Source organism: Equus quagga, chromosome 22 (assembly GCF_021613505.1).
Source record: "Equus quagga isolate Etosha38 chromosome 22, UCLA_HA_Equagga_1.0, whole genome shotgun sequence".
NCBI classification, from domain to species: Eukaryota; Metazoa; Chordata; class Mammalia; order Perissodactyla; family Equidae; genus Equus; species Equus quagga.
In genome coordinates, this window is record NC_060288.1 from 19,691,259 (window position 1) to 19,702,975 (window position 11,717).

Here is an 11,717-nt window from a genome sequence, read left to right on the forward strand (position 1 = left end):
TTCCTCTTCTTCTCCCCAAAGCCCCCCAGGACATAGTTGTATATTCCAGCTGTAGGTCCTTCTGGCTCTTCTAGGTGGGACACTGCCTCATCATGGCTTGATGAGTAGTGCCATGTCTGTCCCCAGGATCCGAACTGGCGAAACCCTGGACCACCGAAGTGGAGCGCGTGAACCTAACCACTCCGCCACGGGCCCAGCCCCTAGGTTACTTTTTTTTTTTTTTTTTTAAAGATTTTATTTTTTCCTTTTTCTCCCCAAAGCCCCCCGGTACATAGTTGTGTATTCTTCGTTGTGGGTTCTTCTAGTTGTGGCATGTGGGACGCTGCCTCAGCGTGGTCTGATGAGCAGTGTCATGTCCGCGCCCAGGATTCGAACCAACGAAACACTGGGCCGCCTGCAGCGGAGCGCGTGAACTTAACCACTCGGCCACGGGGCCAGCCCCCCCCTAGGTTACTTTTTAAAATTTGTAAATAAATTCTGTTGTGAAGAGATACTCTGCTTTAAATTTTATTTTTCTGATGATTTTTTTCCTGTGAGTTGGGAATACTGTGATGACTGCTTAATCTTGATTTGTTGACATATATCCTATTCTTTTAGCAGAACTCTAGTGTCATCGCATAATAAACAATGCTTTGCCATCTAATTCATTAACAAGATAATCCATACTCCACTTTCCTCAAGAGCACAACATTTGAAGTCCACTTTTCTCTTCTTGTTTTGACATGATAGGTTCACTCCGGGAATTTTTTTAAACATTAAAATAACACAGTACATTGATACATGGGGCATTGAAAATGCTGCCGAGTTATAATGTCTTCACTGGCATTGGAAGTGCGCCAAGGGGCAGTGAAAAGCCACAAGGGAAGCAAGCGCATTGGGGCTGTGCTGTAGAGCCAAAGCAGCCCCAGATTATAAACACACGAGCAGGGCCGCAGTTCTGACACAACTCTCTTTATGGACATCGACATGTGAATTTCATATCATTTTTACCAAATTTCATATAATGTCACAAAATATGAATCTTCTTTTGATTTCTACCCCAACTGTTTAAAAAGGTACAAGCCCTTCTTAGCTCGCGGGCCTTAAGGAAACAGGTGGCACGCCAGATTTGGTCCATTGGCTGCAGTTTGCCAACCACAGCTCTAGGGCACCAACACCCACACAAGCTGCCTTTGCTCCTGCTACCTTATTTATTCAGCATCTGTAGAGAAAAACACTTTGAGGTGATGTGTATGCGTGGGAAAAAAAGAGAGTAGGCGAGAGAGACCGGTGTGTTTAGTTTTTCTGCCTGGCAACAATGCCGCAGGCAGCTGTGATTGGGTTATTTGGTTTAGCAGCCCCTCAATTAACTCTCCTTTCATCCTCATTCATTATTCTTTGAATCTCCTTTCCTCCCAACAGCTTCTTCCACGTTGCTTCATCAGTCAACACTCCTCCATCTACTACTTAAATGCCAAAAAGTAATCAAGTCTCTCCAGCAGAGAGACTCAAGTAAAATCACTGTTCATGGACTGACATCAGGATTTGGCAGCACTTAGCTGTATTAGTTTCCCACTGCTGCTGTTACAATGTATACAAACTTAGTGGCTTAGAACAACAGAAATTTACTATGTTATGACTCTGAAGGTCCCACGTCTAAACTGGGTCTGCAGGGCTGAGTTCCCTCTGGGGCTCAAAGGTAGAATGTGTTTCTCTGACTCTTCCAGCTTCTGTTTGGGCTCGTGGTCCCTTCCTCCATCTTCAACGTCAGCAGCACAGCATCTTCTCTGGCCTCCTGCCTCCCTCTTAGAAAGACCTCTGTGATAATATCAGGTTCCCCTGGATAATCCAGCATAATGTCCCCATCTCAAGATCCTTTACTAAATCATATCTGTAAAGTCTACTCTGCCATATAAAGTAACATATTCACAGGTTCCTGGGGTTAGAACATGGGTATCTTTGGGAAGCATTATTCATCCTACCATACTATATATACGAAAAGACATTTTTAAAGACGAAACATACAAAATCATTACAGATCAGAAATAACATATAATAAACATTTGCAATCAATTTGGAACACTAACCCTGAATCCCAATAAGCAAAATGCCCATCCTATAAGAATTCAATTCTTCTCATTTGTAAACCTGTATTACAAAAAACATACTCATTTGTTATTAATATCTTTTATTTTTATTTATTTTTGGTGAGGAAGACTGGCCCTGAGCTAACATCTACTGCCAGTCTTCCTCTTTTTGCTTGAGGAAGATTGTCCCTGAGCTAGTATCTGTGCCAATCTTCCTCTATTTTGTATGTGGGTCACCACCACAGCATGGCTTGATGAGTGGTGTGTAGGTCTGCACCTGGGATCAGAACCTGCAAACCCTGGGCTGCCAAAGCGGAGCACGTGAACTTAACCATTACGCCACATGTAATCATAGCACAATGAGTGATAACCAATATTTACAAGTCATGCTTCTTTAAATACTGTTTATTGTTTTCATTTTTTTAAAGGAGACATACGGACAAAAAATGGATGATTCAATTACAGTTACAATTATGTTATCAATGTTGACTAAGCAAGAGTAAAAGAGTATATAACTGAGAAGAAAAGGGAGAAAGGAAGTAGAGGGCTCAAGGATGTCCACTTATACCACCTCACCCGTGCTGGAGCATCTGGCCAGGGCAATTAGGCAAGAAAATGAAATAAAAAGCATCCAAATTGGAAAAGAAGTAAAATTGTCTCATTTTCAGATGACATAATCTTATAGAGAAAATCCTAAGGAATCCACTAAAAACTTTAAAAAAAAAAAATAAGTGAGTTCAGCAAGGTTTCAGGATACAAGATCAATGTACAAAGATCAATTGTATTTCTATACACTAGCAACGGGCAAGCTGAAAATGAAATTAAGAAGACAATTCCACATATAATAGCATCACAAAAGATTAACACACTAGGAATAAATTTAAGCAAACAAGTACAAGACTTGTATATCAAAAACTGCAAAATATTGTAGAAAGAAATTAAAACCTAAATAAACAGACAGACAGTTTCACGGACTGGAAGAGTTAATACTGTTAAGATGGCAATACTCCATAAATTGATCTACATATTCGACGCAATACCTATTTAAATCCGAGGTGGGGGGCAGGCCCTATGGCCGAGTGGTTAAGTTCATGCGTTCTGCTTCTGCAGCCCAGGGTTTCGCCAGTTTGGATCCTGGGCGCGGACCCAGCACCACTCATCAAGCCATGCTGAGGTGGTGTCCCACACAGCACAAGCAGAAGGACCTACAACTAGAATATACAACTATGTACTGGGGGGCTTTGGGGAGAAGAAGAAAAAATGAAAATAAATCCGAGCTGGCTATCTTTGCAGAAATAGATAAGTGATCCCAAAATTCATATGGAAATTCAAGGGACCTAGAACTGCCAAAACAATCTTGAAAAAGAAAAGGTTGGAGGACTGACACTTTCTGATTTTAAAACTTACTATCAAAGCTACAGTAATCAAGACAGGTCAGTACCAGCATAAAGACAGACAGAAATCAACAGAATAGAACTGAGAGTCCAGAAACAAACCCTCACATTTATGCCAACTGCAAATCATATATCTGATAAGAAATCTGTATCTAGAATATATAAAAATCTTAAAACTCGGTAATAAAAAGACAACTCAATTAAAAATAGGCAAAGGGTCTGAACAGACATTTCTCCAAAGAAGATATAAGTAAATAAGCACATGAAAAGATGCTCAACATCATTTGCCAACAGGGAAATGCAAACTAAAAACACAATGAGATACCACTTCACACCCATTAGGAAGGCAGCAATAATAAATAATAATAAAAAACAAGTGTTCGCGTGGATGTGGAGAAACTGGAACCCTCCTACACTGCTGGTGGGAACGTAAGATAGTGCCGCTGCGTTGGAAAACAGCCTGGCGGTTCCTCCAACAGTTAAACATAGAGTTACCCTGCGACCCAGCAATCTATGCCCAGGTATAAATCTAAGAGAGATGAAAACATGTGTCCCCACAAAAAATCATAGGCAAAGGTTCACAGCAGGATTACTCACAATAACCAAAAGTGGAAACAACCCAAATTAATTAATTAATTAACTGATGAATGGCTGAACAAAATGTAGTGTATCCACACGATGGAATATTATTGTCATAAAAAGGAATAAGGTACTAGTATATGCTACGGTGTAGATGAACCTTAAAATCATTACGCTAAGTGAAAGAAGCCAGTCACAAAGGACCATGTATTGTATGATCCCCTTTATATAAAACGTCCAGAGCAGGCAAATCTATATTAGTGGTTGCTCCGGCTGAAGGGTAGGTTCCAGGGTAAGGGCTGAGGGGTTTCTTTTCCAGGTGACGAAAATGTTCTAAAATTGACTCCAGTGATGGTTCACAACTCTGTAAATATACTGAAGCCATTAATTTGTATACTTTTAGTGGGAGAATTGTATGGTATGTGAATTATATCTTAACAAAACTGTTAAAAAAGAAAAAAGAAAGATGTAGGAAAGACTGTTAAAAGTAAGCTTTTATCCATCACAGTGCAAGAGCAGACAATGCTTAAAGTTGATTCAGACAAACTCAGCATAAACATATTAACAACAGCAATATTCATAAAGATAACCAGCAGAGATTTTGAAAACTTTTAGCACACATTATGGCCTAGGCACCAATTAATCAAAACAGACTGAGCTGAAACAACTAGTATGACAGCAGAGGTGGGTTCTGGCTGACTATCGCCGGAATACGGTTAAACCTGTCTGCTTCTAGAGGAGGCAGACGGCAGAGAAGGAAGGAGGCAGGAGTCTGTTGCTTTTCATCACAAGCCTGTCTCTATTGCTGGATTTTCTATAACTATGTAACACTTTGATACAAATTTTAAAATAGCAAATTTAAAAACTGCATGATTTCATTTACATTGTGTGGTGGATTTTCAGAGAGTGTTTTTCTCACATTATTTTTAAGTGTTTTTAACTGTCATCATCTAAAATTATTTAAAAATAACATCTAACTGCCATGGAGGGCATGGTACTGTAAAGTCACTAGTCCTTGTTTAGAAAAGTTGGAAATGCACACCAAAAAGTAGCACTCCACTTAAGAAAGTCTTAATTCACAATCATGAATTTTCCAAACACAGCATTTAATAGGAAGGGCAATTATTAACTTTAGAAAGGCGACTCTTACTTCATTCTAACTTATTCACTATAAGGTTCTTCTAAATGGCAGACCTTTTGGTTAGTTTAAAATGTGATTTGATTCACAATACTCCAATTTATGCCGTGTTACTGAATTTCAAATTATCAGGAGCTTCAGGGCCATGCTTTGGATGCAAGGCCCTGCTCCATCAGGGATCAGAGGGTCTCACAGCTGGTGCCAGACCCAGCCTCCAGGGCGCCCGTCCCGGCTCGCCCGCTCTCTCCCATAGCTTCCCACAGAGATAGCAACAAAATCAATGCTTCAATTCTTTTTTTTTTTGAGGAAGATTAGCCATGAGCTAACATCTGCTACCAATCCTCCTCTTTTTGCTGAGGAAGACTGGCCCTGAGCTAACATCCGTGCCCATCTTCCTCTACTTTCTATGTGGGACGCCTACCACAGCATGGCATGCCAAGCGGTGCCATGTCCACACCCGGGATCTGAACCAGTGAACCCTGGGCCGCCGAGAAGCGGAACGTGCACACTTAACCGCTGCACCACCGGGCCAGGCCCCCTCAATTTAATTCTTAATAGGGGACACTCTGCATTCCCTTCGGAGCTTTTGACGATCACTAGAATCAACTCAGCTAGTAAGTGAAGTGTAATGATGCTTCTCCGTCCCTACCAATTCTATCTGCATGACCTGGGTTCCAAAGACAATATAAAAATCAAACTACAGGCATATGTCTCTAGAGACAGCTGTGAGAGAAGTTAAAAGTGCTCCGGCAAGTCTTAGGAGAGAACTGAACCCGCCCCAGAGGCGAGAGAGCAACCTTGCCATCATACATGTAGGAGTCTGAGGTTGATAAGACATCTACCATGATAACCCCAGCTGCAGTAAAGAAACAAACATGAAATCAGAGCCATGAAATCTGCAGAGAAGCTGGCTGCAAGAGTAAAGGGTATATATGTCAGAAATTTTTAAAGGCAGCAGCTATAAGAACAGGGTATTTCAGGCCCTCAGAAGGCATTAACACCAAAGACATTTTAAACAAAAAGGTCAGATTTAGGGGGAGAGTGGAGACAGTACATCCTCCCTTTCGAGGGAGACTTCAAGGAAAGAGCGCTTCAAAATTGATGTATAGACTTGAAATAGAATTACAACGAGCTCATGTGTTATTTAGGTTTCTTACTATCTCCAAATTTAAGTATACATGGTTTTAATTATAGACAACCTTATCAAGGGAGGTAAAAATTTAAACAGATGATAGGGAGAGAGATTATGCACTCTGCTTGGTATCCTGTGCTACTCCATCACAGGAGGAAAAATACAACCGACTTAGAATCTCAATCCATCTCTCTCGAACATACTCTCTCTCTCATCGTTGCTTCCTAAGGCCAGAGGAAGTGGTGAAAATCTGTAAAATGTTTTGTAAACCCTTTCTGGGTCTGCAAATTCTCTAATTATTCTGATTATTTGATAGGAACTTGAACCTCTTTGAAATTAATTAGTCTTATGTACTTCCCACTCATTAAGAAAAACTAATTACAGAGCTACTGGACAGACTGTTTTCAGGAAAGTAACATACAAAGTGAGAATTCTTCACTGAGTGACTCGAATGCTCCATGCCTGAAGGAAGTGATGTGACCCATCCGGCTCCTTAGAATATTTGAGCCCCGTAGAAATAGTGAGACCCTCAATGAGATGCGTGCTTCTAAGACCACAGAAAAGTTCAGCGAGTCCTCATCTGCCATTCACTACTCAGAAAAAGGCAAGGAAAGGGAACTTAAAGAAATTATATAACTTACACCAACGTTCATACCATTCTAGGAAGACAATTTTAATTCGATTCCTTAATTCACCAACAACTATTTTCTAAATAAGATACATTTCTGAAAATGTTCTCCATGTACAACAGAGCAGGCACACACCTATTGAATAAGATCAGTAACCCATGTTTCTTGCATATATAACAAGTCAAACGGGCATGCAAAGCTTTTCATTTGTTTTCTGAACTTCGGTGGCATGGCACCCTATTAAACTAGGGATATTTAGGTAAAAGAAACGTGAATAAACCCTCCATAAGGGGGACCTTTCCATCTTGTTCACCGAGCCCGTCCCAGCTTCTGGAACAGAGTCTGGCACACAGTAGGCATGCAGTATTTGTTGACTAAGTAAACAGATTATACTGTGTGCTCCTTCCTATGGAGCACTGGGGAAAAGCAGATACAGGATAATAAAAGTGGTGAGGCCAGACGGGATTTATTTTTGGAAACTCTGTGAAAATCCTTCCTAAAAGCTGGTTCAGTAGCTAATATCAACAATGTTATTACTCAGCTGAGAAGCTGACACATAAAAAGCAGTTGGACTCAGCAATTAATTCCTGAGCCACAAGGTTTCATTTTCACACATTTTAGGGATCCGCTCAGATTTATTACTGAGAACACTCTTCTCTCCCCCTCTGATTCCTTTCCTTCCGATCACTCCTCAGCCTACTGCAATCTGTTTTCTGATCCCCACAGGGCTCTGGCAAAGGTGACCAATGACCTCCTGTTGCCAAGCACAATGGACACTTGACATCTCAATGGCATCCAACAGAGGTAACCTGTCGCACTCTCTCCTCGGAGCTTCCTTAACACTCACTCTCCAGAATACTCATTCTGGCTGCTGCTTGAACTTTGCCAGGTCTTCTCTACCTGACACACACACGTGTGGGGCCCTCGGCCTTTGCCTGGGCCTCTTGTTTTCTTCTCTTTCTATATCTTCTATCTGCTCCATGTTCACCTGCTCCCATGGCTTCAAATAATATACCTACGACTCCCAGTCTCTCTCTTCTGAGCTCCAGTCCCAAAGGCCCGTCGGGTATCTCAGCGCCACCTGAAATTCACCATAACCAGAATGAAAATGGTTCATTCTTCCACACCCAAACTTTTCCCTCGCTGTGTTCTTTTGTAGTGATGCCACCATTTACCCAGCTGGGAACTTCTGAAAGGTGCCTGTCCCTGGTCCTCATCCAATCTTCCATTCTGCTCATTCTACCACCTAACTTTCTCTAGAACCATCCACCTCTTTCCTGCTCCGCAGGCACCACCCTCCTGTAAGTCACCCTGTTTTCTCCTCACATCCACCCATGCTCCCTTCCAATCCAAAATCATCTTTTAAAGTGAAACATTGATCTTGTCATATCATGTTGAAAACTATCTAGTGGCTTCCCATTGTTTTTAGCATAAATTTCAACGTCCTTAACGAGATCTCCATCTCTCTCTCTGGACTTTTCTTGGACCACTCCTGTCACCAGCATCTCTGAATAGACCTCTCAATAGAATCAATAATAAAGAATGACTCTTGGGGCCGGCCCCATGGCCCAGTGGTTAAGTTTGCGTGCTCTGCTTCTGTGGCCCAGGGTTTGCCAGTTCAGATCCCGGGCACGGCCCTACACACCACTCATCAGGCCATTCTGTGGCAGCGTCCTACACAGAAGAACTAAAAGGACTCATAACTAGGATATACAACTATGTACTGGGGCTTTGGGGAGAAAAAAAAAAAAAAAGAGGAAGATTGGTAATAGACGTTAGCTCAGGGCCAATCTTCCAAAAAAAAAAAAAAGAATGACTCAAGACCTTAAAATACGCCATATTCTGAAAAGCTTCAAAAACAAAACAAAACCCACACACAATCCAAATCAAATGATTTTTGTGTAATTTAAAGCCAGTCTTCACTATTCATATTTATCAAAAGTAGTTTCAAAATATCTTTTGTTACTATGTGGCTACAAACAGTTTATCACATAATGATTCAGAGCGAAAAGCTGCTTTTTCTTGTCAGAGAATCAGGTCACTAGACTTCTGTGAAGTTCCAAAGGACCTTTTGGACACTGTGGCTCCCAGAATTTTCCAGATCAGTAAAAAAATTAACAGGGGCCCAGCACAGGGGAGTCCAAATTTTTACTCTCCTCAAGTGGAGATGTTAAAACAAACAAAACAACACCCACACACATCAAGAAAAGAGTATTTTAAAGAACAACAAAAATTGGAAGGCCATAAAATCAGAATAAAAGCTAACATTCTAAATTAATAATTTTAGTTTTATGCCCTCATTTTTCTCATTTCATTAAAGACTCCTGAAAGCAACTTCCCAAACTGACACCAGTGGCTGGACCAGATTTTGACAACCAATGTTCTAGGCAAGAACTATTAAATTCATGGAGGGGCCATTAACTCTTCCTGTTTTAAAAATAGCTTTTAAAATACTTTCGCTTGAACAAATAAAGTATTGAGAAAGAAAATTAAAAAGGAGCCCTTGACATCCCAAACTGCTCTGAGGTTCTCAATTAGACTTTGTAATATTATCCTAAGCTGCTCTGACACTCACACCAGGCCATTTCTGTTCTCCTGTTGGACATAAGCAATCTCACAGAATACCTACCTCAATTAAGGTTACCCTGAGACATGATAAAGCAAGGCCATTTCATGATTCTGTCTAAGCACAAACAAAAACAAGGGGACTGTGCAACCCACAAAATACCAAACCGCCCCTTCTCTTACCAAATGAATGACTTTTTTCTTTACCCAATCATAGAATTGCCCCACTTTCTAAAAGCATTCAATCTAGAGCCACCCCTGATTTCTTAGACCTACCCCTCAAAGTCCACATTATGAAATAGGTTTTTCTAATGCCCTTTTACTGAGAGCCCCACAGTTGCCCATGGTATGCATTCTCCCTCACTGCAGGGAGTAATAAACCCAATTTGTTTAACTACAGGTGTGTTTCCTGGTGGTCTTTGGCTGAAGGGCATTGACAGTATCAAAATATTAAATTCTTTAAAAATTCCCAGAATCCCAACCACTTTAAAGTGAATTAATTCCCTACCCACATTACAGCAAACTTTTATTTTTCCTTATGCCCTTCCAATTCTTGTCCACATGTATATACTGTGTATTTTTCTATTACTGAAACTACTGTACATACCATTTTGTATTCTGCTTTTATTTGCTTAACATTATATCGACTTTTAATGCCTGAATAGTACCGCACCATGATTTCCTTCTTAAAGCATTTGTCGTTAGAGAAATAAAAGAATAAGAAAGGAGAATGCACATCTTGCTCCCACTGTCAAAATCCTACCTAAGCTATTCAAGATCATCCTCATCTAGCCTCAGGTCAGATGCACCCAAGTTCCTATTTATCTCATCTACTGGCAAGAAAAATGCAGTCTCATCGCTTTTAAAGAGGAGAATTACGAAAGAGCACCCGACCGGGCGGTAAGAAACTTGAGTGTAGACACGCTAAACATCAGTGTGACCTCTGGCTAGACATTTTCTCAGTCCGAGTCTACTTCCTCCGCGGTAAATTAAGAGAGTCAGGATCGTCCCTTACTGTCTGTTGCAGTTATCAAGTCTGTGACCCTGTGACTTCCTTGCGAGGAAAGAGCCACGGGACAGGGGCTCACATGACCGGGGGGTAAAGGCCACAGCAGCCACACCGGGGCCCGCCCAGGCTGCTCCCATCGCTCTCAGGGGGAACGCCTCGGCCTTTGCCAAGGCCCTCAGGATCCTCAGCTCCAACTTTTCTTCCAGCACCTCGTCAACTGGCAGAGAATGCCGGTTATCAGCAGTCTGTCGCTTAACCGAGTTAGAGACATAAGTCGACCGGAACTTTTTCTCTTAGTAGGTCAGGACGCGCGAGGCTGGAACTGGCAGAACAAGTGCAATCATTCAAATTGGGGTTATGCAAATCACAACCATCATTCTGCAGAGAGCAGATTTCACTAGAAGGTTTTCTCGTTCCAGCTTGTACCGAATCAATCCGGGGAGAGGTTCCCCAGCCGGCTCTGCACCACACTGCTGCGCAAGAAACCACAGACCCGGGTGCAGATGCTGCCCGGGACCAGGTGTTCCTCGCGCCCCTCCCTGCCACACCTGCACCTGCACAGCCTTCTCCGCGCCCGCAATCGAGCTCACCCACCGGCGGCGCGTGCTGCGCCACAGCGCAGGTGACGGCCACGGCCAGGACGACGAAGGGAAGGCGACTCCGGCCCAGCATCTTTCCAGCCACCAGCGCCACTCAAAGAGAAACCAGAGGTCGCTGCAGAGGATCCACCTGGGCTTAGAGCAGGCCGCGCCCCTGCCGCTGCGTGCCCGGGCCCGGGATCGTACCACTCGAGGAGGGGGGGAGCGCGGAGGACGCGGGGCAAGAAGGAGGGGCCGGGGCTTTTCGGTGTCGTGGAGAGGGCGGCAGGAAGAAGGAGCCTTCCCAGATGGAGGAGGGACCCGGGGGCTGGGAGTCAGCCCTCGCCTTAGGACCGTGGCGTGGGTCGGACCCCCTCTCTGAGGGCAGTGGTTGGGCCGAGCCAGAGCTCCGCCCCGGAGGGTGGGGCTGAGGAGTCCTTTCCCCGGCCTGGCCCACCGAGGTCCGCGCCCACCTCCACGCCGGGGGAAGGGCAGGGAGGGGGCCTTCCGGTCACGGCCGCGGGCGGCGTGGAGGCTGGACGTCCTGCTTCCCCTCAGGGCCTGGTGGCACCTGTGCACCGTCCCCAAACCGCCCAGGGCAAGGTCGGCACTCGGGCCACCTGATGC

At 43.3% G+C, this 11,717-nt stretch overlaps 1 protein-coding gene across 3 annotated transcripts in view; it reads right to left on the reverse strand.

The window, feature by feature from the left end:
• Positions 1 to 11,260, reverse strand: part of ASAH1 (N-acylsphingosine amidohydrolase 1) — a 33,650-nt gene extending 22,390 nt beyond the window's left edge. The window contains exon 1 of one of the 3 annotated variants that reach the window (XM_046648419.1): positions 11,107 to 11,260. In XM_046648419.1, coding sequence (XP_046504375.1) covers positions 11,107 to 11,184 — 78 coding nt within the window. In that variant the 5' untranslated portion in view covers positions 11,185 to 11,260. Of the gene's footprint in view, positions 1 to 11,102 lie in introns of all 3 variants that reach the window. The other 2 variants (XM_046648420.1, XM_046648418.1) reach the window with 2 other exon arrangements.
• Between the last annotated feature and the right edge of the window lie 457 nt (positions 11,261 to 11,717).